We start from the raw sequence: 26907 nt of genomic DNA on the forward strand, positions 1-26907 counted from the left end.
GTATTGTATTGAATTTAAAATACAAATATAGTGGTATTAGATTTCAAATGCTACATACCTGAATCAAGCATCTACAACATAATTTTGTTGTTCCTAATAAACATGTCCCAAGAACGTGTATTAGGTTGCTCTGTCCCAGAAAAAAATAAAAAATAAAAAAATAAAAATCTAATTTAACAATGATATACACAGTGGAAACATATTCTTTTATTCTCTAATTTCTTGGATAAAAATTTGAATTTGGTCTTCACATATCACTGTTTTAGTACATTAAGCCATGTTAAGCATTTTCTTTATAATGGTTTTCTGGGGGAGAAACGATTAACGTGCAAATTTGCACGTTGAGTTTAGGATTCTGGTCTCATCTGCTTGTATGTATATAGTATGCATCATCAGTAAGGTGCATACTGAATTTAGTGTTCAAATGTCACTGTTTTAGTACATTAAGCCAAGATAAGCGTTTCTCATGCTAAGCGTTTTAGAATATCCCAAAGAGACTGCCAGAAGCCACTGTCTTTTCTTTTTAAGCTAAATATTTATTTATTTGCTGCTGTATATCACTATATTTCGACTCAGTTATACTGTATAACATTTGGTGTTTTTTAGTTTTAATTGTTCATTTTTAGTATAAATTATTCATGTTCAGTGTACAATTGAATGTTGTCACCCTAATTAAACATTTAACTAGCAGGTGAAATTATTTAATTCTGCAATCAGAACTTCTAATTGGAGAATCTGATTGTTACATTTTAAATATATTTTCTTCTTTAAATAGCTTAAATGTAGTTCACTACATTTAGTAACTTGTAGTGTTGCTTAACTGTAACTTTAACTACAGTTGTACCACGCCATTGTTGAATGCTTGATTCTGATTCTCTTGACAGGTTACCACAGCAAAACAACAAAAGAATACAAAGACATTGGATAAATTCGATATGAATGACAAACAATTTTAATAATATCTTAAATGTTTTTTTTTTTAATATCTGCGGAAAGCACCCTCATTTATGCTTTAAATAACCAGTAAATAGCTAATTCAGCTGTTCACATGATGCTGGGGCATGGAAGAGTTCAGAATGCTTTCTTGACCTTTGCAAATGTCCACTTTTCTGCATTATGACAATTATATTCATTACATTGCCCTTGGCCCTCCTCCAGCAAGTTTTTGACAAAGTGTATGGAATTACTACATAATCATTAAAACAGTCATGAGTTCAGTCATTTCCAATATCATGGTCATTAATGTTCATTCTCATAAATGATCATTGGGGTACAGCTTCTTTAGGTTGAAGAGTGGCACATAAGTCAATGCACACTATCTTGACAAGACTTGGGTCTGTTGGGTAAACATTAAATCATTCAAAGAGACTCAAATGTGTGTATATCACCCCTTCCACCCTTCCAGTGCCTCATTTCTGTAATTTTAACCATGTGGAACAAACCGTAATAAACATTTCATTGTTTATTTGTGATTACCCTTCTCTCTCATGGGAGATTTTAGTAGATGTGTGTACATACAATTTGATGCAGCCTCACAATAGATGGATGGCTAAACTTTTGCTTGTTTGTGTGGGTCTAAACTAGCACGTTTGAGTGTGTTTATATTCATGGCAAAGAAAATGGGGTAGAGAGGTGTGTCTGTTTATTGTAACAACAAGCAGTAAAGGGGCTGAAGTCTCATGCCATGAGTAAACTTCAAGCGGTTGTGAAAGGAGTCATTTGTTTGTGACATTGTTTTTTTTTTGTTTTTTTTTTCCTAAATGTGAGAAGATGATGCAGTGGAGAACTGAAGACCTGAACAGATGGAAAGATGACATATTCGAAGAACATCGCAGAAGGACATTTCTGTAATTAATTTGGTTTGGTCTTTCTGGTAATTTATGTAGAAAACAGAGAAGAATGATCAAGCATGCTGGTTGTTTTGCAACCTCTCACGTTCCTTATGATTCAGTATGAGTCAAAACACCTCTATGTATCAAACACTAGATCCTACTTGGTGAAGACTACAACCTAAACAGTGTTTTTCCATCAACATTACACGATGGATGTTTTGATGAATTAAGTCATCAGTCTTCCCAATTTGTAAATTGTTGGGAGAAACTCCCACCCACAGTGCATGGGAAAATGGGTCTTGAGCATGGATATAAATTAATCATGAATTGCAATGCTGTCATTATATTTTGCACACATTTTTAAAAGATTTTGCTCTACTTTGTCATGTGAAATGTGCAGATGTTGCTTTATGACTTAAAATGAGACTATTTTCACTTCAAGATGATGATGTGGCAGCAAGGTTGGGTGGTATGACGCCATATAGTGTGAAATGGTAGAAATGTGTCAGAGATTTTGCTATACCATTTATAACACTGTAGATATCTTTGCATGGCTATCAGTGGGCACAACTGCTCTACAGTATTCATATGATAAAGGGACATGGTGTCATGCAAAAATATAGAGCTGGACATTGTACCAAACAGGTCAACACAAGGAAGACAACGCAAAGAAGAGAAGTTTAGTTGTTTGCCAAGCAACGTCAAAACATTAATTAAACATATAATTCAACTGATGTGCAGTCACATGTTTGTATGGGTCATCTTTTGGCACTTTTAGCACAGTGGACTTCTAGAAAGTAACTGACAATGTCCAGCATGCATCACAAGAGATTATGTCATTTTTGTCATTTTTTTCCTGAAGGTCATAGAAATTCACTTGACAGTGTCATTTCCATCACATCTCAAATTCTGTGTTTAATAGAATTCTATACTGAACTCAACAACTTTATTTATAAAGCACTTTCAAAACCACAAGAGTAGACCAAAGTGCTGTACAGAGGTATAAATTTACAACATTACAGGGAAAAAGGACACAGATTAAAACAATTACCACAATAATTACCATTAACAATATTAAAATACTTATTCAAAAGCCAATGTAAAGAAACAAGTCTTAAGGCCGCTCTTAAAAGCATCAATGCAGGTAGCGGATTTATCTGCCGATCAAATTTAAGCTATAGTGGAAATGACAGTGATGGCCAACCCTGTCTTGCTAAGTCTAATTTCAAAGCTAACATTGTATTAATTGGATATACACACAATTACGTAAAAAAAAAAATAAAAAATAATCACACTTTTTGCATAATTTGGCAAAATTACATCTTGACTGGAAATGACACCCATTTTTTTTTCTTTAAACATCACTTGCCTCATATTCCTCAAGCATACTCTTTACTGACACTTTTGTCAAAATAAATAAATAAATAATAATAATAATAATAATAATAATAATAATAATAATAATAATAATAATAATAATAATAAAAACATTATTAAAGGCAAAATTGTTTGATGTGGTGAAAATGATGCCACAACTGTGGGACTGTCATATTTTTTATTTATTTTTTTACCATGCCATCAACAAAAATGGTTTATGTTTACTGCAATCTGTTTAAATTATATTTTTTTCTAAACATAATCATTTGTATTTTTATAATGGATTTGCGTAGTTTAATATTGAAAGTCTGGGTCTTGGACAAGGCTAAAACTATCAAATCTATACATTAAAGGCATTTTAAAAAAAAGAAAAAGAAAAGAAAAGCTAAATGCATGGCAAAAAGTTATTTTAATGTGACCATTATATAATAAAATGAAGAGAAATCTGTTTTAATAATAATAATAATAATAATAATAATAATACAAATCAACCCTGGTACATGAAATTTCCCGCAGCTGAAGAAACAGCAGTGCATCATCTATTTTTCAAGAGTTTTGAATGTTGATCATTAAATCCTAATTTAGAGCCAGAAGTATTTGTTTTATAACCATGTTGCTATTTATGGATAATCAAGTGAATTAAATACTTTTTTTTATTTTCAAAGGCATTAAAATGAAATTTAATAATTTTACTTTTTACTTTTAATTTGATGGACGCAAACACAACGATAAGACTATTCATAACAAATGTATGATTAGTCTGGCATTAGAATAAAAAGAGCTTCTCATAATGAAACACTGGAGAAACAGACCAGTTCTGACTCTAAATTCTGATTGGACAAGGCGCATTTGAAGCTGTTGTAAAATAGCAATACAAATAAATCAATATAATGCGATACACGATTTTTGTGGTTACACCACCCACACCTATGTGGCTGGCATATTTTTATTTTCTATAGTTTAGAGTTTACCTGTACTACTGCCCTCATCATCTTGAGTAAAGAGGAAAAATAGCTGGCCAGCGACTGCCTTGTTTACCCACCCAGAGAAAATCCCGAGTCATTTCCCTCTGTGACGGTGGCCAGTAGAGGGAAGTGTTTTACTATCTCCACCTCCTCAATCACCTCACATTCTGTCACACTGACTGTCCAACCAGAAATGTGTGAAATATAAATAGTCAGGACTGTTAATAAACTTTTAAAGATCAAAACTTTTAAAGTTAAAACAGCAAAGTCCCTTTACATTTGAAAAGTCTCCAGTGTTACTGTAAGGTTTTGTCAATGACAGTAAAAAGATGACAATAAACAAGGCATTTGAGGGATAAAGTTCTTCCTGTCAACCTTTCAGCTCAGATACGACAATATCATGTTTTTACCTTGCTGTTCTGTCATGTAGAACATCTCAATACGCGTCGTTTCTTATCGTGTATGCAACTTTCTACCTTTCCCTCATAGTTAACTTTACTCACTGGCGCCAAAATCCTCCTACTCGCGCTTCACGATAGTAGAAGCCCCGCCTTTTCCTGACGTCACCCTGATTCGGAGCTCTGCTCGCGCTCGTGCCTGATACGCTACAACAGTTCAGGTTGTGGCAGCATTGCGTAAAGTCTTCGAAACCCCGGGATTGTTGCCACTTACTGGAGAATCCATCCGTTTTCTCGGGAAACAACTGCTCGGTGTGAAAAACGGACATATTTCAGGTCCGTTCCAACGTCTACAACACCCCGCAAAAATAATCCGATAATCCCCAGACTCCCAAATTGAGGGAACAGACCGGGACCGTTGGGACTTACTCTGGTTACTTCTGCGCAAAAGTGCAGAAGAATCGTACTGTGGAGCAAACGGGTTGGATGCAAAAAACGCCCAGTTATTCAGGGCGCTGTTGTTAAAGCCTCTGTTTTTGGGGACTTGTCATTGAGGCATCAAACAGGAGGGGGTTGAACAATCGAACTGGATTCAACGCTCGGGATGCGTCTGTTATAGCGGGATCCCTTGACCTGAAAACTGCTGTCTTCTGAACTTATCAGCTTCTTATCCGTCTCTTCCCCCACCCCCCCCCGCCGAGCGGGTTCTCGCGACTTTTCAGTCTGCAGAGTCCGATAGAGAGTCGCACTGCTCGATGAGCATCTGTTCGCAATTACACGGGCTTTGGATGTGATCTAGATACCTGGCTGCACTCAACACTTCTGTCTGCATATACTCGCTTTTATCACGCAATAACCGCAGACGTTGCGTTAAGTGCAGTTTTATTAACAGTTGAACGAAAGCACACTGCATCCTCGTCGATTTATTGTGAACGGGTGGACTGAAGGGGATTCTGTCGAAGTTGCATGAATTACCGAATCGCTCGTTGCAGATCGGATATTTGACGCAAGGCGTAAAGTGCGATGGCAATGTTGGCGACTTTTTGGATACTCCTGCTGGTCGCTTTAAACGCTCCAGGTAAGTCCGTTCAGGATATCAAAGTTCAGTCTATGACCGTTCGTAAGGTGTAAGTGTTTGCCAATCAAATGAATCACTAGGAGTTTTTAAACAACTCAACACACGTATATGCTAATATCAATGCGTAACATACTGTGTTAACTTAAACTCGACCCTATGATTCTACATTTTGCCGCACTGATGATAAATGTGCGCAAACTGGATACATGAAAACATGAGATGCAGGCAGATGGCGATAGTGATGCTGCGCTGGATTATAGTGCATCCCGTTTATTGGAAATGTATTGGAAAGCTCAGGTAATGCTGTTTTGGGGGGATAGACAGATGGACGAATTCGTTTTAAACAGATAATGAGCACTCACTTTTGCATATAAAAGTCAACAATTATGTATTTAGTATTTGACAGCGTCATACGTTGACAGATGTCAAATGAGTAATGAGACGGATCAGGTAGCCCATTGGGATGAAGCATTGACATTAAAGGGATAGTTCACGCAAAAATGAAAATTCTCTCATCATTTAGGCTACTCACCCTCATCATGCCATCCCAAATGTGTATGACTTTTTCTTCTGAAGAACACAAATAAAGATTTTTAATAAAGAATATTTCAGCTCTGGTCCTCACAATGCAAGTGAATGATGGGCAGGACTTTGAAGGTTCAAAAAGCACATAAAGGCAGCATAAAAGTAATCCATACAACTCCAGTGGTTTAATCAATGCATTAAGAAGCAATATGAAATTTTTCAAGACCTTTTTTTTTTTTTTTTTTTTTTTACTATAAATCTCCCCTTTCTGCTTTTATTGTTTTTTGTTGTTTTTGTTTTCGTGCATATTGCCACTTACTGGGCGGCGCTGGTCAAAGGTGGATATTTATTGTAAACAAAAGATGTAAATGTTGATCGGTCTCTCACCCACACCTGTTATATTGCTTCTGAAGATTTAGATTTAACCACGGAATTGCTTTTATGGTGGCTTTATGTGCTTTTTGGAGCTTCATAGTTTTGGTCACCATTCACTTGCATTGTGAGGACCTACAGAGCTGAGATATTCTTCTAAATAATCTTCATTTGTGTTCTGCAGAAGACAGAAATTCATACACATCTGGGATGAGAGAATTGTAATTTTTGGGTGAACTATCCCTTTAATTTACATTTCAGGAATACTTAAAGGAACTCACTGTTTTCTTTACGCAAACCAGAGGTGTGAAGTGTTTACATTTACAATTTGAGGCAAAACGCAAACATTAATAAAGAAAATATAAGTAAATAAATAAATAAATATTTGTATATTGGTCTACCTCATAGAAACTCCTAACTAACGATTATTTATTTATTTATAAAAAATAAAAATAATAATAATACATCTCAACATGACAGTTATTGTTGTATGGATCAACTAATGCTGGCAATTAATTAGGTTTATACTGTTCCAAGGTGCAACAGTGATGTGTTGTAGTCAAGAATGGGTTATAATGGGTTTGAATAAATTAATTGACTATTGACTGTCAGATTAAAACAACAGAGTGCTTTGTTTGTGAGCGATATATGGGTGTGACCCCTCTGTGAGGATTAGAAAGGCTGCCTTCCCTCATTGATGTTTATCTTCTCTACTTGGCTTCTTTTAAGAGCCCATCTTCCTGTAAAGCAAATACATCACATGGAGTGACACAATAACCCGATTCAGGTATACATTTCCCTTTTAACTGCATCCGGATTCTTTATCAGCAAGACGATCCAACTCATGTGCTTTCCCCAGACATTTGAACAATAGTACATATTGGCCCTGTGTTAGGTGTCTTTTAATAAACTGCTCTGAGAGTATATTTTCCAATCAATACTGCACCGCTGACCTCTAATGTTGTAAACAAACTGTCTGATGTATTTGGCTGGTCTTCGAGCTCTTTCCTGACCTGCCCCCACTGGATCAGGAGTTAAAAAAAAAAAAAAAAAAAAGCTAAGCCAGTCAAAGCAGCTGTGCGGGTTCAACTGAGTGAAAGGCCTACGTGATAACCCATGCACTTCCTGTCATTGATTGATTTCTGCTTTGCTTTTTATCATCTCCCTTTTTCATTCTTATGTGATAGAGACATAAACTTGATGGAAAAGAACTTAAGGATCTTTTGCATTTCAATACAGTGCTGCTTTTGTAGTGATTTTCAATTTCAGAAGAAACATTTCAATAAAGCGTTTGCTAGGCTTAATAAATACCAAGCTCTTCAAGATTTATTTTCTTATTTTTTTTCTTTTTAGTTTTATCATTGCTTTAACTAAGCATTTTCATATAGGAATACATGGCATTGAATACAGTTGAATATAACTTTGCTTGAACATGTTGGTCTTGAACTTTTGGCATGAATCCAAATGCAGAAGAATCTTATTGCACCACTCGGAGATCTAGATCCTGTATAGATATCGCATGCCATGTTATTCATTTAAAAAACAAAAAAACATTGTTTATGCCTAAGCAAAATTGTTGATGGTTGCAAAAGGGTTGGTTTAGTTTGCTTAAGCATACAGTATTAAAAGAATCAGCAATTTGAGCATTTATTCCCGTGGGTGAGGAATGACTTCAGAAAGAATTAAATGGTTAGCATTTCACACCATTAGCAGTCACTGAGCAAAATATTTAACCTTCCTGACATTAGTCAAATGCATTAAACTGTTAATTTCTGTGCAGGCTATTATTTATGACTTCAAAGTTATGTTAAATAAAATTCCAGCACAATTAATAGTGGGAAAGGTTATGAGAACATAAGGCAAACATTCGTTTAGCCAATATCTCCAAGCAGACAAACCAAAACAGGCCCTGTTAACAAGCTTTCTACACTACGGACACCTTGCAGATCAAGTGATAACTGATATACACACAAGCCAAGCATATTAAATGCATCCTTTTTGTGCTTGTTAGACACTTGCATAGCAATTAACAGTTGGAGTAAGGGTCTTAAGAGACATCTGGTTATTTTTTCTCTTTCTCTTCATGAGGTAAAGCAATCACTCAAAAATTAACTCTACAGGGCTGGCGATGTAGCCCTCCCTCTATATGTTCTCAGATTTGTTTATTTGTTCAGGGACAATTCACAATATACAGCTCTGGAAAAAATTAAGAGACCACTGCAAAATTATCCATTTCTTTGGATTTACCATTTATAGGTATGTGTTTGAGTAAAATGAACATTTTTGTTTTGTTCTGTAAAGTACTGACAACATTTCTCCCAAATAAAAATATTGTCATTTAGAGCATTTATTTGCAGAAAATGACAACTGGTCAAAATAACGAAAAAGATGCAGTGTTTTCAGACCTTGAATAATGCAAAGAAAACAAGTTCATATTCATTTTTAAACAACACAATACTAATGTTTTAACTTAGGAAGAGTTCAGAAAACAATATTTGGTGGAATAACCCTGATTTTCATTCACAGCTTTCATGCATCTTGGCATGCTCTCTAGCAGTCTTTCACACTGCTGTTGGGTGACTTTATGCCACTCCTGGTGCAAAAATTCAAGCAGCTCGGCTTTGTTTGATGGCTTGTGACCATCCAATTTCCTCTTGATCACATTCCAGAGGTTTTCAATGGGGTTCAGTTCTGGAGAATGGACTGGCCATGACAGGGTCTTGATCTGGTGGTCCTCCACCTACACCTTGATTGGTGGACCATGCCACCCAGGTGGCTGTGTGGCATGGAGCATTGTCCTGCTGGCAAAACTAATCCGCAGAGTTGGGGAACATTGTCAGAGCAGAAGGAAGCAAGTTTTCTTCCAGGATAACCTTGTACGTGGCTTGATACACGCGTCCTTCACAAAGACGAATCTGCCCGATTCTAGCCTTGCTGAAGCACCCCCAGTTCATGTTATTTGTTATTTTGACCAGTTGTCATTTTCTGCAAATAAATGCTCTAAATGACAATATTTTTAATTGGAATTAGGGAGAAATGTTGCCAGTACTTTATAGAATAAAACAAAAATGTTAATTTTACTCAAACACATACCTATAAACGGTAAATCCAAAGAAACTGATAATTTTGCAGTGGTCTCTTAATTTTTTCCAGAGCTATATGTATTGTAACAGTATTAGCTTAAAGCTCAATTTCAACTGTAGTCCCTGGGCTGCAGTTACAGTACCATCCTATAAAAGCAGTGTGTACTCACAAATAAACATAAAAATAACAACAACAATTACCCTAATAATAATAAAATAATAATAATAATTACATAATACATTTTATATATATATATATATATATATATATATATATATATATATATATATATCAAATAAACAAAATAAAAAAAAACAAACATGCACATAGCATCTACAACATAACTCAAACTACATACATTTTAAATCACAATAAATCAACATTAATACATCAATCATACCAACTTTATTTAGTGAGCACATGACATGTTTTTCTTTCAGCCATGTTTTAACACCTAATTTAAACATTTTTAATGTACTACACTCTCTAATAGTTCTCGGAAGACAATTCCAATATTATTCTGCTTTAACTGAAAAGGCTGATCTACCAAATTTTGATGAACTATATTTAATGTAACAGTCACCTCTTGAAGAAGACCTAGTCAACATTGTAGCTGTTGTATCATGCATTACAAACTGTTTTAGAGGTGGTGGGCCCCACGTTATGTTAGAACACTTAAAGGGGCAGTTCACCCAAAAATTTTAATTCTCTAATCATTTACTCACCCTCATGCACTCCCAGATGTGCAGGTCTCCAGGCTGCAACTAAAATGGTTGTAAAGGCGACCAAAAATAATTGATTGCGACAATAATTTAAAATCTAGTCGCCACTGGCGACAGTCTGGCTGTATGCGTTCATATGCGGTTTCGTCAGAAATCATCTTGTGAGTTACTGAGTATATTTTTTTTAGAACGCGCACAACCAGTTTGTCTCGCACCGCTTTTCACCCGTTTTAACCCAGTGTGAGAGAGTCGTGAACAAATTACTCTTTTGAACCGGATCTTTTTCATGAATCACCCAAAAAGAACTGAGGGTTTGAGCTCAGGTTAGCAGTTTGAATCAGATTCACTTTCCAAGCGAATCAGCCATCAGTGAGCTCACAACTGGGAGCGCAGACATTTTAAATGTGTATTTCGGGCTTCTTTATAATTAAAAGTCCCGTATTGTGTACCACTTTTTTTCTTCTGGTAATTATTGATTGGGATTGGAGTAGCACAATAAACTGCATCTGGGATTTCATTAAGTTTGCACTCTTGTAGTCTCTGTGTCTGGGGCCATATGGTAACAGTAAAGAAAGACTAAGGCAATATTTTAAAACAATTTAAATATATATATATATATATATATATCAAGCTTTTGTACACAACTATTATATGAGGTGCAAACATTCATTGATGCTCAAGAAGACAACACACTACTATATTCATATTATACTTTATGTAAATAACTGTAATGTAGAGTCTACATTACATGTTCATGTAGAGCAGTAATAAATACAAAAATAACAATCTTTTATCTCTTATATTTGGTAACATTATGAAAGGAGTGTGAACATTTATGAGACAAAAGGGTTAATGGGTTTTCAGCTGACTTCCTTTTCTTTGGCTTTCTGTCTTGTTTCTGAACCGCAATCTAAATCAAGAAAATCTGTTATTTGGGTACTAAAAACAGCCATTTTTCTCCTTAATGTTTCGGTTTAGGAGCCAATGGCTCGTAAGTCATTTTTTTAATCTGGAGCCCTGATGTGTGTGACTTTCTTTCTTCAGCAGAACACAAATGAAGATTTTTAGAAGAACATTTCAGCTCTGTAGGTCTTCACAATGCAAGAGAATGGGTGCCAAAATTTTGAAGCTCCACAATGGACATAAACACACCATAAAAGTGATCCATAAGATTCCAGTGGTTAAATCCATATCTTCTGAAGTGATATTATATGTGTGGGTGAGAAACAGTTAAATATTTTATTCCTTCTTTTGTTTTTGGTGATTTGCATTCTCCATGCATATCACCCCCCTACTGGGCAGGGAGGAGAATTTATGGTACAAACTGACTTAAATATTGATCTGTTTCTCACCCACACCTATCATATCACTTTAGAAGATATCGATTTAACCACTGGAGTGATATAGATTATTTTTATGTTGACTTTATGTGCATTTTGGAGCTTCAAAATTTTGGCACACATTCACTTGCATTGTATGGCCCTACAGAGCTGAAATATTATTCTAAAAATCTTTGTTTGTGTTCTGGAGATGAAAGAAAGTCATACACATCTGGGATGGCATAAGGGTGAATAAATGATGAGAGAATTTTCATTTTTGGGTGAACTATCCCTTTAACGTTGCCAGGAAGCTGAGCGATATAAAGAAGCTTATTTAATTATTTGGATGCAGCTCTTCTTTTACTCACTGATGCTGTGATTCAGCACCCGAAGCTCCTTATTGAAAAGCATGGCTGAACTGCCATAGTTTAATAGGATCTGCTCAGAGACAGCAAGATTCACGCTCCCTTTTTCGCAGAGTAGGAACCCGCCAGACTAATCTATTAATAGGGCAATTTACAAACTGTTGGTTGTAATACAGGCTGAGGAATCTCTCGGGAGTGCTGATCTATTGATAATGCCTGAAATGGCTCCGCAACAGGCCAGATCAATCAATGGATTGATGCTTTATTAACTTGGCCTGCTTTTTTTTTCGAGGGAAGTTCATTCAGAGGCCTACTTAATTCAGTGCTTTTCCTCCTGGAGCACGAAAAATTCCCGCCTGCTGTCATTTGTAACGTGTAAAGTGAATTTCGGTAACACGTGTTGTGATTATATGGACTGTGATGCCACATGTTTGTGCTGTAATTCCCCTTGTTCTTCTAAAAACTCAAGGGATGGGTAAATCTACTTAGAAGAGAGAGTCGGAGAGAATTATTGGCTAAATTTAATTCAACATTGCAAATCAGAATAAATGGAAGAGGAGAGTAATGGAATGTTCTGTGCCTTTTGAAAGTGATAACATGACTTACAGCTATCCGTATGAGAGGCCAAACAGATGGTATATAGGGAATTTCTTCTAACCTCCAGATTTTTTAGCAAATCTACATTGATTTGTAAATCGTAATTTTTTCTGGTGATATCGTTCATTGCGTTACTTTTTTTTTATTAATGGAATGGAAAGCTTTGAAGCATTCATCATGGTTAAGGAGTATTTCATGGAAGAATCTATATCCTTAATTGAGTCCACCACAAACATCAATTTAAATAAGATGTAGGGCTGTCACGTTTATGAAATTTGGTTGACGATTAATTATCAAACAAATAATTGCAATTATTATGATTAATTGTCTGTTTTTTTTTTTTTTTTAGGCTACGGCAATTAATTGTCTCTTTTAGGGCTTTCACGATAAATTTTCTTATAAATTGTCATATTTCTTAAGGTTACACCTCAAGTCTTTTTTACATATTTAACCTCAAATATATAAATCAAATAATAAAATAGGGATATATGATATCCTTTTAAGGCTTTAAAACTGTATGAATGACATGAAAATGAAGTTTTAAATATCAAAATATTTAGAAATTCTTAAAATGTCTCTCTTTTTGGTCTACTTTAGTTTTGGTCAATTTTACATTTACACTGTTACTTTTGGAACTCATTAAAATATATTTTAATTTAAAAAAATATATACAATATAAAATACATATTTTTTATTATTATATTGACATTTATGTAATATTATTTCATATTATGCAATAGTAAAATGGCGTGAGCCTCTGCTGATGAAGCGCCCCTCAGAGCGCTTAAGAAGTACTTCAGACGCTCTTCTGGACTGGTTGACATCCACGGTGCAGCTCAGTGACATTCGGAGTTCAACTGAATGACACACAAATGCACCGTTGATGGCATTTATATATTTGCTTAAAATTCCCTTATTTTGGCATCAGAATGTGATTGGAAATTAAAGTGCACAATAATCGCGGTTATCTCAAATAACCACGATCAGACGGTTATTTAATAATCGTGACTGGCCTACTAAGAGGAATGTTTCAAGGTGAAATACCTAGGAAAGTGCCATGTGTATGTGTGTTGGAATCAAGTGGGTTAATCAGGGATAGAAAAATTGTTTAGTGCCCAAAATGATTTTTCACTTGTTTCTAAAGCACTTTCAGTGACTACTTGAAATGAAACGTGCTTTTTAAATGTGTTTATGTACAGAATGTTTTCATGACCATATGGCACAGCAGATTTTTTTCTGAAATACTTTGTATGATTGACACAGTCACAAATGGCAAGTTTCAGCATGTCAAGCAGTTGTTGAAAAATCAAGAACTGATTGAAGCAACATTTTTTGGGCGCGTGTTAGTATATTTTATTTTGATCTAAATGGATAATGCTTCTCAATTTGATGGTAAACTCTATCGTACATTGAAGTAAAATATATTCAAAGAGAGAGAGAAAAAAATCCATTGGGAATTGATTGGATTATGAGAAGTGGTCTCTATTTGACAGGTCATTGAAAAGTTGGGCTTGGTGACGTCATCCAAAAAGGAAAGTCAGTTTAGAGGTGTGACAACCAGTTACATTTTCATGAAAGATTACAATGGCAATTATTATTGTGTTTTTGAATGTGCACCCAGGAATCATTCACAATAAGACCTGTATGTATTAAGAAAGTAAATAGGATCAATACTGATGTCATATTGACTGTAATATTACCAAATAGAATGTCATGGGATGCAACAAAAACCTGGCTAACTTCGTTGCCCATGAGTCCCCTTTCGAGTGAACACAATAGCTGATTCAGTGCCTTGTGTTCTTTGATCAGAAAGTCTTGCCTGATTTGTGTGGAGATGATCCTCTGGTTCATGTAAAAGGTCAGGGATTAGTTTTCTGGCTGCAGGAATCATGTTGGAATTTAGTTTGAAGTGGTACAATCAAGAGAGAGAGGAGAAGAACATCTTGTGACCCCCCCCCCCCCTTCGTGTATTGATTATCCTATTCAATGTGAAAGCCATCTTTGAGTGGCATTTTTCATTTGTGAGGTTTGCCTCTCTAAATTGCTGTGATGAGCAATATCAGAAAACCTGGGGTCTTTCACAGAAGCGTACAAATGTGTAAAAGTGTTCTGTGAGAAAAAAGATGGTGTCACTTGCTGCAAATGCTCTGCTTCCTTTTGCGTCAAATGTGTTTACTACTCTATTCTTTATGTGCAAAGACATGAATTTGGTCATTCACTTGTAGGTCAAAGAGTGAGCCTATTAATGTCAGCCCTCTTTTGAAGCTTTAAGTGATATACAAGCTGTTTTGACCACCACAATAAATGGTTTAACTGGCAAACAAGTGTGCTTGGGTGTAAAACCATCACTTGTTCTACCCCACCCATGAGAAACTGGGGTAAATTCAGACATATGGTGAACACTCCTCAATTGTGTTTCCAAATGTTCCATTGCATTGATAATCTGTTTTATTCCCAAGGAAAACCTTTATTACTTTTGCATTAGGTTACTTTGTCATGAGTCCCATTTAATTTTTCAAATAATTTTTATAGAATATAGAAAGTATGTAATTAAGCAGAACAGAAGTGGCTAAGGTTAAGCGACTCCGTTCCAGCCAAAGCACCTGATTTAAGAAAATAGGAGTTGCAGTCAAAAGCTCAGGCCATTTAACACTTTTAACTGCTTTTCTTTGAAGGCGTTTAACAATGTGGTGCATTAAAAAGCCAGTTTGTATTTTATTGATTTCATTTGTTAATGTGGCCATTCATTGAATTGGGGTTTTGTCTTGCATTTTAAATGAGTTAAGATGGCAGTTCACTTACCATATTGTTTTATTGATTTATTTATCTACTAGAATTAGAGAATTAGCGTTCTTCCATGTTATACATTATACAAACTGTTGTTGTATTTCATATAAACTGTTGTTGTATTTCGTATAAAGTGGCCTTGTTCAGTTTTTATTCAGAATTCATGGTCCTGTACTGAAATGTAATTATCAAGTGTTTCTGTTTGCTGGAGTCCTGAAATAGACGTAGACGCTTTTCCAAATCCTAGTTCCAAATAGGTCACTTATGAGTAGCGCTGGACCGATAGATCAGCTTGGCTGATTAATCGATTGATATTATTCCATTTTGCGATTATCGGCACCGACTGATAACTGTGTTATGGTTAGGTCACTTTCCCTTCTGTCAGTTCTAAAATGGATAGTTTTAGTGAATTTGAGTAAATTTTGTATAAAATCGGCATTCATTTTCATTTCAAAATTTTGTGTATTTATATTGGCAATCAGCCATGCTGCTCTTTAGATAACGGTATCTGCATCGGCCAAGGAAAAACCCATATCGGTCGACCACTACATATGAGGTTCCATTTCATTAGGTATGCTGCCTTAGGACATGTCCACACAAATTTGAAAACTCCGCTTTCTGTTTTCTGATGTCATCCTTTTCCAAAAAGCGGTACTAGAGAGCGTTTTCTGTGTTTTTGTTTGGGGAAATCGCCGTTCCAGTGTGGATAAGAGCCGTAAATGTAGCAAAATCAATGCGTTTCAATCAAAGATAGATTGTGACCTACAAAGACAGCTATAGATGCTTGCAGTAGATAGCAAGCCAGCTCATTAGGTGTTGGATCAGAGCAACTGTGACTATTGTTAGCTGGGCAAATATAGAGATTTTAATTACTGCAATGTAAAACAAAGTGAGGAGAGATTCACAGGTAAGATGTTGAGGAGCAGGAGAGGTTTTGATTCCACACCTCCTCATCAAGCTGGAATGATCCATTGGATTTGCCCAGCCATTCCTGAAATTAACAGCGTGGAAAGCTATTAACGTGAACCATCCACAGCGTTACTCAAGATGAAATTGGCTGTGCCACAACAGAAGCAGCATTCTCAATCTATTCAACTTCAATGAGCAGAATAAACTGTCTGCACTAATGCTAGATATTGCAAAACACGTCACTATTGATAGTTTAAAAATACAATCCCCCCATAGATACTGTATGCTACTATACTGTCTTTACAGCTGTACATCTGCGGCACTATTTAAAAATCCAACATATCGTGCGTTCCATTTGTCTCGGAAGTCGGAGGTCCGAGTTATTTTCCGAGTTCCGAGACCGGAACGCCCCCCGTTGTCGGAATTCCTACTCGGAAAGTCAGACGAACTCAGAGGACCCCGAGTTCAGAAAGCAAGATGGCTGCGGAGAGCATCGACTGTAGTATGCTGTGGGTTTAAAGTTTTTTTTTTTTAGCACTTTTGTCTTTTTTGTGTCCAATTTAGTAAGTCTTTTACACAATACTGTATTACCGTTGCCTATAAGCATGTTGCTACGATCCTGTTATGCGTGAATTTCCACGTAATGTGTTGTTTATAAACTGGTACAGCTAAAATTGGCTAGGTCGCTGCTGCTAACAACAACAGTGGTTGCTGCTGCTACAAGAACAATGGTCAATGTTGCTACAACAACACTGCCTAACGTTACAAACCGTAAAACCATTTACACATAAACCCCGTTAGGCACATTTATATTGCAAATATACGTTTGTATTTCCATAGGGCATTGCCCTTTGTTTACACCGCTGGTTCGATTAAAACGTGGTTAACATGTTTTGATACAATCAAATACGCGGAAACATTAACATACCTTCTCCGCTTTCTGTCATCTTCCTCGAGGTCTCTTAGGTGAAAGGCATACTTATTTTGTAGCTCTCTGTACTCCAAAAGAGCTAGTGCAACAATTACTTTCCTGGAGGCATCCATCTTTTTTTCCGACTTGTCGTGTTGTGTGTAAAAGGAACGCATCCAACTCGGATTTCTTGTTTTTTTTAATGGATATGACATCGATCCGAGTCCCGAGCTCCGACTTCTGAGACAAATAGAATGCAGTAACAGTCTCATGACATCTCATACAATTTTGTTGTAATAATGAGATGGCAAAATCATAAGATATTGTACAACTTTGCTTGGATAAAGACATGACTTTCATTCCCATAGAGACCAACCAATCAACAAACAGATTTTCGAATCAACACTATACGGGCATAACATTTTAGCTAGCCCTCTATCCAACACTTTATTTTAAGAAAGGAAACATAAGTAAACAAATTTGGTTACTAATTCCATTTTTATGCAATACAAATGACTGTCAGTAACCTGTAATATTCCCTTATCTCTTTCTGAACCCTGACGTTTTCTTTCTTCCGTGGTACACAATTTATTTTTCTATTAAAACCAAGGTTAGGTTTAGGGTTTGGGTAAGGGGTTAGACTTTGTAGTTAGGTTTAGGGGTTAAACTTATAGGGTAAAAGTTATAATAACATTGTTTCATTGGTTTGTTAATTTTTCTGTATGGATGTAGAAGTAGCACACTTTTCTACGAGCCAGCTGGAACAATAGTACTATCTCGTACTATTATTACGACTTGTTATGAAATGGCATTGAAAAATAAAAAATCAGACACCAAACAGAAAACTATATTTTACTCTGCACACTGTGATGCAGATGGGCTCTTCCAGTGTAGACCGCTGCGTTAATTATCATTGACACAAGAGCATAATTTTGTTTTGATGTATCTCACTGATTATTCAAAAATATGCATTACTACATTGCTTGTAATATATAAAACATGTTTGGGTTGAATTTAAAAATAACTATATTTTTATATATCGCTGCTGTGATATAAAATTACTCATACTGTGATCTAAGATTATGGTCATATCGCCCACCCCCACTGCAGAGGTGAGGTTTGGAGGTTCTTTTAGACTTCCTGTCATTTTCTTGTCTGAATCAAGGATAAGCCATCCATCCTACCTTACTTCCTTTGTGATTGCTCCTTAATTGTCTATGCTTTATTGTGTGTTCTGAGGATCAGGGAGGCTGGGATAGGTCTGTGTGGTATACTCACCCATATAGATCATTGCCTCTTAAGCAGGTTAAATCGATTTTCCAGACTCCAAATCCTATCTTAGTTGGATTAAACATTTTGGGGGAATGTACACTTGGATGAGCATCAACCACAAATAATGCTGTTATTCAGACTGTGAATTTGTCTAGCACTGAAATTTAATCCAGGTAATAACTTGTCACATGCAAACTTGATTCTGCAAAATTTGAATAATTTTGCTTTCAGACAGTCTCCTCTGTTGTGTTTACTCATCAGGCTTGTTACTTATTGGTGCTTACCATGTGAAAGAGGTGCTTGTATCCACTGCAGACAGAAAGTAATTAATCACCATAATTATCGGTTTCATAATATTTATTGTATCCAAGATTTGACGTTTGATTGCGTTGTTTACTTATGGCCAAAAAACACTTCTCTTGATTAGTTCATGTTTTGAGAAAATTGGCCTGTTCACAGTGAGATTCACAAAATTAGCCCTCTACTTTAAAAATGTTTCCCAAATGTTTGTGCTGATTAAGAAAAAACTGCAATGAAAATAAATAAAAATAAAATAAAAATTCTTAATCAGTACTGTTATCTTGTTTTCCAATACAAAAAAATATTTACTTGATAAAAATAAAAATAAAAAATGCATTAGATAATAAGACTTTTTTTCAGAGAATATAAAATGTATCTTTTTTTTAATTTTATTATTTTTTTTATTTTGTTTAGCATAAATACATAAATAAAATAAAGGTCTTGCCAATAAGCATTAGAAAAATGTACGTATTTCGAGATGTATTCTCTGCAAACAAGTCTTATTACCTTACACAATTTTGCTTCTCAAAACAATTTACTGTATCTTGTTTTAGGGATGTTTAATACTAACAAGACAAAATACTAGACAAAATACTAAATGGAATTTTGTCATTAAATTATTTTCTGCAGTGCTGGTGATCTAAATGTGTCTTTTATTGCTGTGCAGAGACGTGTTCTTATTTGAAGTGAATCTTCTGAAAACCAAACACCATAATAAAGGAGGACGTTGATCAGAAGCAGGTGTATACCAAAGGATCGGGGAGCTTGTAAGGCTGAAAAAAAAAAAAAAAAAAAAAACTGCGGAACTCATTAGTCAAACCTTAATAAGTGCTGCTTAACACCAAGAGGTCACAAGCAGGCCAGGAAAAAAGTTTTTTATTGTGTGTCTTTTGTCTATTTGTCTGTCCTCATTAGAGAAAGAGAGTCATAACTGTCAGACAGTGAAACAGGGCACTGCATTTGGCGGGGGCCATTCAGAAGATGGAGTTGTGCTGTTAAAGTGATTATACAGACATTTGGGGTGTACGGTTAAACATTAGCATGCAGATGAGAGCTCGATCCTGTTGCCCTAGTGTGGCTGAGTTCATTCCATACTGGTGTGATGCATGGAAAGCTGCCCTGAGCAGGAAGAACAGCCCAAATAAAATGACTATTGGAAATTTCCCTTAAGGACTAATGCTAGCAACTCCCGTAGACTGCTAAAGCAGCATTTGAGCCACCGGTTGCAGTTTTCAAAGAACTGCATTTTTTATTTTTTTATTTTTTTCCTGCACTGTGGGAATTTTACAAAAGTATAATTTTTCTTTCTTTCTTTCTTTCTTTTTTTTTTTTTTTATGAACGTGGACCATAAACATAATTTTTTTGGCTTCTGTACCTTAATGAAGCACCACCCCTCTTCCATTGGTTGGACAAACAGATAGTCCCACCTCAAATGCACACCAGTGGTTGAGCATAAGCAGTGTTGGGCAGTTTGGGGTGCTCAAATTTTTGATAGCACCACAGAGGCAGTTTTTACACTTAGGGTGAATCAGCCAACAAATGTGTCTATGCATATTAAACTGGAAGAAATTTTTTTATTTTAACAATGAAAATTACACTCATCACATTCAAAATGCGGTTGTCATTACTTGCTTTTTATTCAAGCCAGAAATCTTCCAGAGAAGTCTCTGGTGATATGGTAAATTGTTATACCTAAACTGTAGTTTGCCTTTTTCTATGCAAATGCCTAATTTGTTGCATTTGCAGGACACTTCCACATATGTTTTGGTGGTGCACGTTCAGCTGGTGCTGTGCCGCTCGGTCTAGATGTGGCATAGCTGCTCGATGGTGAATTAAACATGAGTGAAAGCTCCTGATCTAAATAATGGAGTGGATGTGACAGGGCCGTGTGTTTCTCCTCTGCACAGCTGACTGCACAAATAATGCTAAAACCGGAGTAAGTGTTAAATTAACATATGCATGCGTGCACACGCATACACATGCATCCTCTGTCTCTTTGTTTGTAGAGGGTCTTTAGTTAGAATTGGGAAGTGTGTTAATGAGAATGGATTTTTAGAGTCAGGTTGACCTTACAATGACACGGCTGCTGTTCCGAAACAGTGAGGTTCTGAAACAGTTATGTTCCTAGTGAGCTGCCTACATAGGCAGCACTTTAAGGCATCATAGGAGTGCTTCCAAACACATAGGCTGTACCAAAAGGCAACTCAGTTAGTCTATGCTGCATTTTAAGATAGGTTGTTTTGGCCAAATTCTAAACTAAACAAACAAATGAATAAATAAATATGGCAAAATAATTAATAAAATAATTAATTCACCAGTATAGTTGTGTGCTGCATATTTTTATCTTTATATTTATTTTTTTGTGCTGCATCTCCTGATGGCTGACCAAACTACAAGAATCTGAGTTATTTAAATATACGTGATTGCTACTGTATGTATTTTATGTTTATTAGAATTACATTGTTAGCTTAGCAACATGCTAATGTCATACTCATTTGGAATCAGTTGTGAGTTGAGGCTCTTGTGTGCTTCACTTATGAACTTTGGAAGTTCCATCTTGGTTAGGATGCTGCTTTAGATGGTAGCTACCTCTAGACATTAGACATCAAGGCAACTCAGTAGATTTTGGAACAAATCCTGTGCTGGAAACTTTTAGCTTCAGCATCCTTTGCAAGTATGTGACTTCTTTGTGCAGAATGTATTTGCCAGTGTACACCTGTGAATTTATCAGTGCTAATGCATGCGACACTGTTACTCACACCTGTTTTCCTGGTGCATGATCACAGGCATCCCTCCCTCCCCATCCATCCCATAGTGCCAGCGTGAGGATCGCAAATGGAGTTCTTGTTTTATCTGTAGAGCGCAGCTGCAATTTTCTGCTTCAAACCCTTGAAATCCTGTTCTGTTTCGAGTCAAAACGCCTGAATCAGCTGACTAGAGAAAAAATAAATCAATAAATGGGAGCCAATCTTGCTTGTGCTGTTCTGATTTGGTATTAATCTGATTTACCGATTCTCATCTCGATTTAGAGATTACATGGTTAATCCACCCATCCTCCCACCCTTGCTTTTCCACTCACTGAACAGAGAACTTGTCCGTATTACTGCAGTGTTTTTCCCCCTCCTCCCTTGCATTCTCTGTTGGATTCTTTTTCTTTTTGGCCACATTTACATCTGGTATTAACATCCATCTTGGGTGATCTGGTCACAAAGGTGTAAATGGGAGGTGTAAACGGATTCTAATTCATTTTGTGATCTAATCGATCAAACCAGATTCAGAGGTAGTCAGAAACACATTTGACCACATTGTAATTGTAATAAAAAATGCCAATTTGTTGTTGTTGAACAATATCAAAGTAACACTCACCTGTCAATCAACCATTCTGCTAAAATAAGGGTTTTAAACTTGCCAGTTATGTGTGGTGGAAAGTTTAGTTAGTATAGGAACTCACATCATGTTTGCGGTTAGATTACATTTATGTATTTATTTTTTTATTTTTTGTGCCTTTTCAACATGTAATACCACAATTACGTAGTGAGTGATGTACATAGTCACAAAATCAGAGATCCTCCCCTCAAAGAAACCCGATCACAGGAGGGGCATTTAAATACCAATTTAAAGTGTGATCTGTCTCGCCTGACCACTTGTGATCTGATCTCCCAAGACGGATGTTAAAACCAGGTGTAAACAGTGCCATTCCCTCCTTTCTAGTTGCCATGTTTCCCATTGGCTCAACTCAGTAGGATTCCTTATTTAAATGGAATTCGATCAGATCTCTCCATTCCTACTTTCTTTCTGTCTGTCTTTCTCGATCAAGTCTCTCTCTGTGTAGACAAGTAAGTCTGAACTAGCTTAAAGTCACAGTCTTCCCTAGATTTGATGGGAGGGGGTGCAGGGCCACCTGTGGCTAGCAAATTACAAATCTAGACCACAACATCCTGCTGTTATGAACTTCTGGGTTAAAAAAAAAAAAAATATATATATATATATATATATATATATATATATATATCATAGACAATATTTTGTTCCATGCCTGAAAGTCCTCAGTCATGCTGCCAGCATAACGACCAAGCAGATTAAATTAATTGAAAAACGGCTACACAGCAAGTTATTAATTGTGTAATTTGAAATTGATTTAAATATCTGATAAATTGTCTGTCAGTACAAACTAACATAGGGAGGCATGATGTATCTGTGACCGATATTACCCGATTTATTTATTACTATTTGCATTGAACTGATGATTAGGCTTTTAAGCAGATAATCGTATTATTTATTTATTTATTTATTTATTTATTTTATTTAAACAGTATGATCTTTTCCTATGCCAGGTTTTTAAATAAATAAACAATTATCCATAATTTCTGCTCTTGTTTTTGTAAAACAGCATGAAGTAATGTTTTGATTTCACTTATATTCTACATTAGAGCTTTAGTTTTAACGTTGATCTGCCAAAAAAAAAAAAAAAAGGAAATACATGAATATAAAACAAAGGAAAATCAGTTTAGATAAAGTATGAATCAGAATACTGTTTAATTTATAGTTGTGTATTTATAGATATATCTTTAAATATTTGTGATACAATTAAATTAATAATTGTTTGCCGTTATATCAGTTATTGTTCAAACTCTTGGCTAATCAGTATTCTCCAAAGTTCTATATCAGTGCATGCCTAATATATATGTATATACACACACACACTACTGTTCAAAAGTTTGGGGTCACTTGCCTGAAATGTTTCTCATGATCTGAAAAATCTTTTGATCTGAAGGCGTATGCTTAAATTTTTGAAATTAGTTTTGTAGACCAAAATATAATTGTGCCACCATATTAATTTAATTACAAAACAAAAAATGTATAAAAAAAATAAAATAAAAAAAATAATGTTTTTGAAATGGATGACTTGGACCGAATAATTAAGAAAAGCAGCCACTAAGTGCTTAACATAAATGGGAACTGTTTAAAAAGCATCCCAGGGTGATACCTCAAGAAGTTGGTTGAGAAAATGTCAAGAGTACATTTCTGCAAAATCTAGGCAAAGTGTGGCCACTTTGAAGATGCTAAAATAAAACATAGTTCTGATTATTTTGCATTTTTTTTAGTCACAACATAATTCCCATAGTTCCATTTCTATTACTCCGTAGTTGTGATGACTTTACTATTATTCTAAAATTAGAAAAAAATAAAAAACTAAATGAGTAAGTGACCCTAAACATTTGAACGGTAGTGTATATACAGTACTGTGCAAAGGGTTTAGGCACTTAAGATGTTTCACAAATTTTTTTTTTTAAGATTATTTATATCTTCAGCTTTAGTGTGTCAATAGGAAAAATACATTTTAGACTCCCAAACATTACTTTTGCAAATAGAAAAGATTAGAATAGAAGAACAGGGTGCTCTGCAAGAGATGGCATTGCCCCCACAGAGCCCCCCACTGAACATCGAGTCAGTCTGGGATTACATGAAGAGACAGAAGCAACTGAGACAGCCTAAATAGATAGAAGAACTGTGGTGAATTCTCCAAAAACTGTGTCCAGATGTACCTAGGAGGATTGGGGATGTTTTAAAGGCAAAGGTGGCCACACCAAATATTGATTTAGCTTTTTTTAAGTTTACTGGACTTTGTATGATGTTAAGTGATAAATGAAAACTATTTATGGCATTATTTTTGAAGACATCCTCACAGTGCAACATTTTTCACAAGTGCCTAAAACTTTTGCATAGTGTTGTGTGTGTGTGTGTGTGTGTGTGTGTGTGTGTATATATATATATATATATATAGTTGAAATCAGAATACACATACACTTAGGTTGAAGTCATTAAAAAAAAAATTGTTATCCATTCCACAGATTTCATATTATCAAACTACAGATTTGGCAAGTCGTTAGGACATATACTTTGTGCATGAATCACGTAATCTTTCCAAAAATTGTTTACAGACAGATTGTTTCACTTTTAATTTACTATATCACAATTCCAGTAGGTCAGAAGTTTACATACAATAAGTTAACTGTGCCTTTAAGCAGCTTGGAAAATGATGTCAAGCCAGTAAATAGTAAATAGCCAGTTAGCTTCTGATAGGCTAATTGGGTAATTTGAGTCAATTGGAGGTGTAACTGTAGATGTATTTTAAGGCCTACCTTCAAACTCAGTGCCTCTTCGCTTGACATCATGGGAAAATCAAAAGAAATCAACCAAGACCTCAGAAAGAAAACTGTGTACCTCCACAAGCCTGGTTCATCCTTGGGAGCAATTTCCAAATGCCTGAAGGTACCATGTTCATCTGTACAAGCAACAGTACACAAGTATAAACACCATGGGACCATGCAGCCATCATACCGCTCAGGAAGGAGACACATTCTGTCTCCTAGAGATGAATGTAGTTTGGTGCGAAAAATGCAAATCAATCCCAGAACAACAGCAAAGGACCTTGTTAAGATGCTGGAGGAAACAGGTAGACAAGTATCTATATCCACAGTAAAACGAGTCCTATATCGACATAACCTGAAAGGCTGCTCAGCAAGGAAGAAGCCACTGCTCCAAAACTGCCATAAAAAGCCAGACTACAGTTTGCAAGGGCACATGGGGACAAAGATCTTACTTTTTGGAGAAATGTCCTCTGGTCTGAACAAAAATTGAACTGTTTGGCCATAATGACAATTGTTATGTTTGGAGGAAAAAGGGTGAGGCTTGTAGGCCGAAGAACACCATCCCAACTGTGAAGCATGGGGGTGGCAGCATCATGTTGTGGGCAGTGTTGTATAAAGTGTCCATTTGTCATACTTGAGTAAAAGTAAAGATACCTTCATGGAAATTGACTCAAGTAAAAATTAAAGTAGCTCATGAGAAAACGACTTAAGTAAAAGTATTAAAGTAACTGATATTAAATTTACTTAAGTATCAAAAGCACAGGTAAATTACATAAATTACGGAACAGTTCATTAAACCCATGGCAACTTATTTGATCGGTGGTGCACATAATTTACTCGCCCTCATGCCATCCCAGATGTGTATGACATTCTTTCATCTGTAGAATGCAAACAAAGATTTTAGAAGAATATTTCAGCTCTGTAAGTTAATTCAATGCAAGTGAATGGTGGCCAGAAATTCAAGCTACAAAAAGCACATTAAGGGAGCATAAAGTTATCCATACTATTACAGTGGTTAAATCCATGTCCTCTGAAGCAAACCAAACTGTAACTCATTTTCACTGTATATCTTGCCATTGCAATCTCTAGGCATGATCATGATTTCAAGCTTGATTTCACTTTCTAGTGGTTGATGCATGCACAGAGCCCTAGGTGGCACTATAGGAAGTGTAATCGAACTTGAAATCCTGATCGCCAAGAAGACTGCTAATGTCAAAATTTGTAGTCGATAAAGGAGTTATATTTTGGTCTATTCTCACTCAAAAACCAATTTGATCCATTCAGAAGACATTGATGAAATCACTTGAGTCTTATGGATTACTCTTATGCTGCATTTATGTGCTTTTGGGAGCTGGCCACCATTCACTTACATTGAATTGACCTACATAACAGCAATATTCTTCTGAAAATCTTTTTTTTTTGTTTTTGTTTTTTTGTGTTCTGCAGAAAATAAATAAATAAAGTCACACACATCTTGGATCGAATGATAGTGAGAAAATTATGAGAGCATTTTCATTTTTAAACGAACCATCCCTTTAATGGTACATTCAAGTCACATCAGAATGATCATATTTATGGGATTATGGGGCCAATAAGAAACCACCCAGAACACCCTGGCAACTGCATAGCAATGTGCTGAAACACAGATAAAACAACTTAACAGCATAGCAACAACCTGACAACCACCTAGAACACCCTGTCAACTGCAAAGCAATGTGCAAAAAACACAGAAAACAACTTGGCAACAACATAGTAACAACCTGGCAACCACATACTGTAGCAATGCACCAAAACACACAGCAGAAATCACCTTGATAACTGCATAGCATGCCACAGCAACCATCCAGAAAACACTAGTTACCACATACTGTAGCATAAATGTGCTACAAAGCAAATATAACACTTTAGCAACCACCAGAAAACTAGTTTTGCTTCAGCAAAG

General features: G+C 35.8%; 1 protein-coding gene across 2 annotated transcripts in view; it reads left to right on the forward strand.

Annotated features, from left to right (window-relative positions):
• The first annotated feature begins 3215 nt into the window (after positions 1-3215).
• Positions 3216-26907, forward strand: part of nectin1b (nectin cell adhesion molecule 1b) — a 166835-nt gene continuing 143143 nt past the window's right edge. The window contains exon 1 of one of the 2 annotated variants that reach the window (XM_051656300.1): positions 3216-5650. In XM_051656300.1, the coding sequence (XP_051512260.1) occupies positions 5596-5650 (55 nt within the window). In that variant the 5' untranslated portion in view covers positions 3216-5595. The remainder of the gene's footprint in view (positions 5651-26907) is intronic. The other variant, XM_051656301.1, reaches the window with a different exon arrangement.

The sequence above is a fragment of the Myxocyprinus asiaticus genome, chromosome 26 (genome assembly GCF_019703515.2).
Source record: "Myxocyprinus asiaticus isolate MX2 ecotype Aquarium Trade chromosome 26, UBuf_Myxa_2, whole genome shotgun sequence".
NCBI lineage: Eukaryota > Metazoa > Chordata > Actinopteri > Cypriniformes > Catostomidae > Myxocyprinus > Myxocyprinus asiaticus.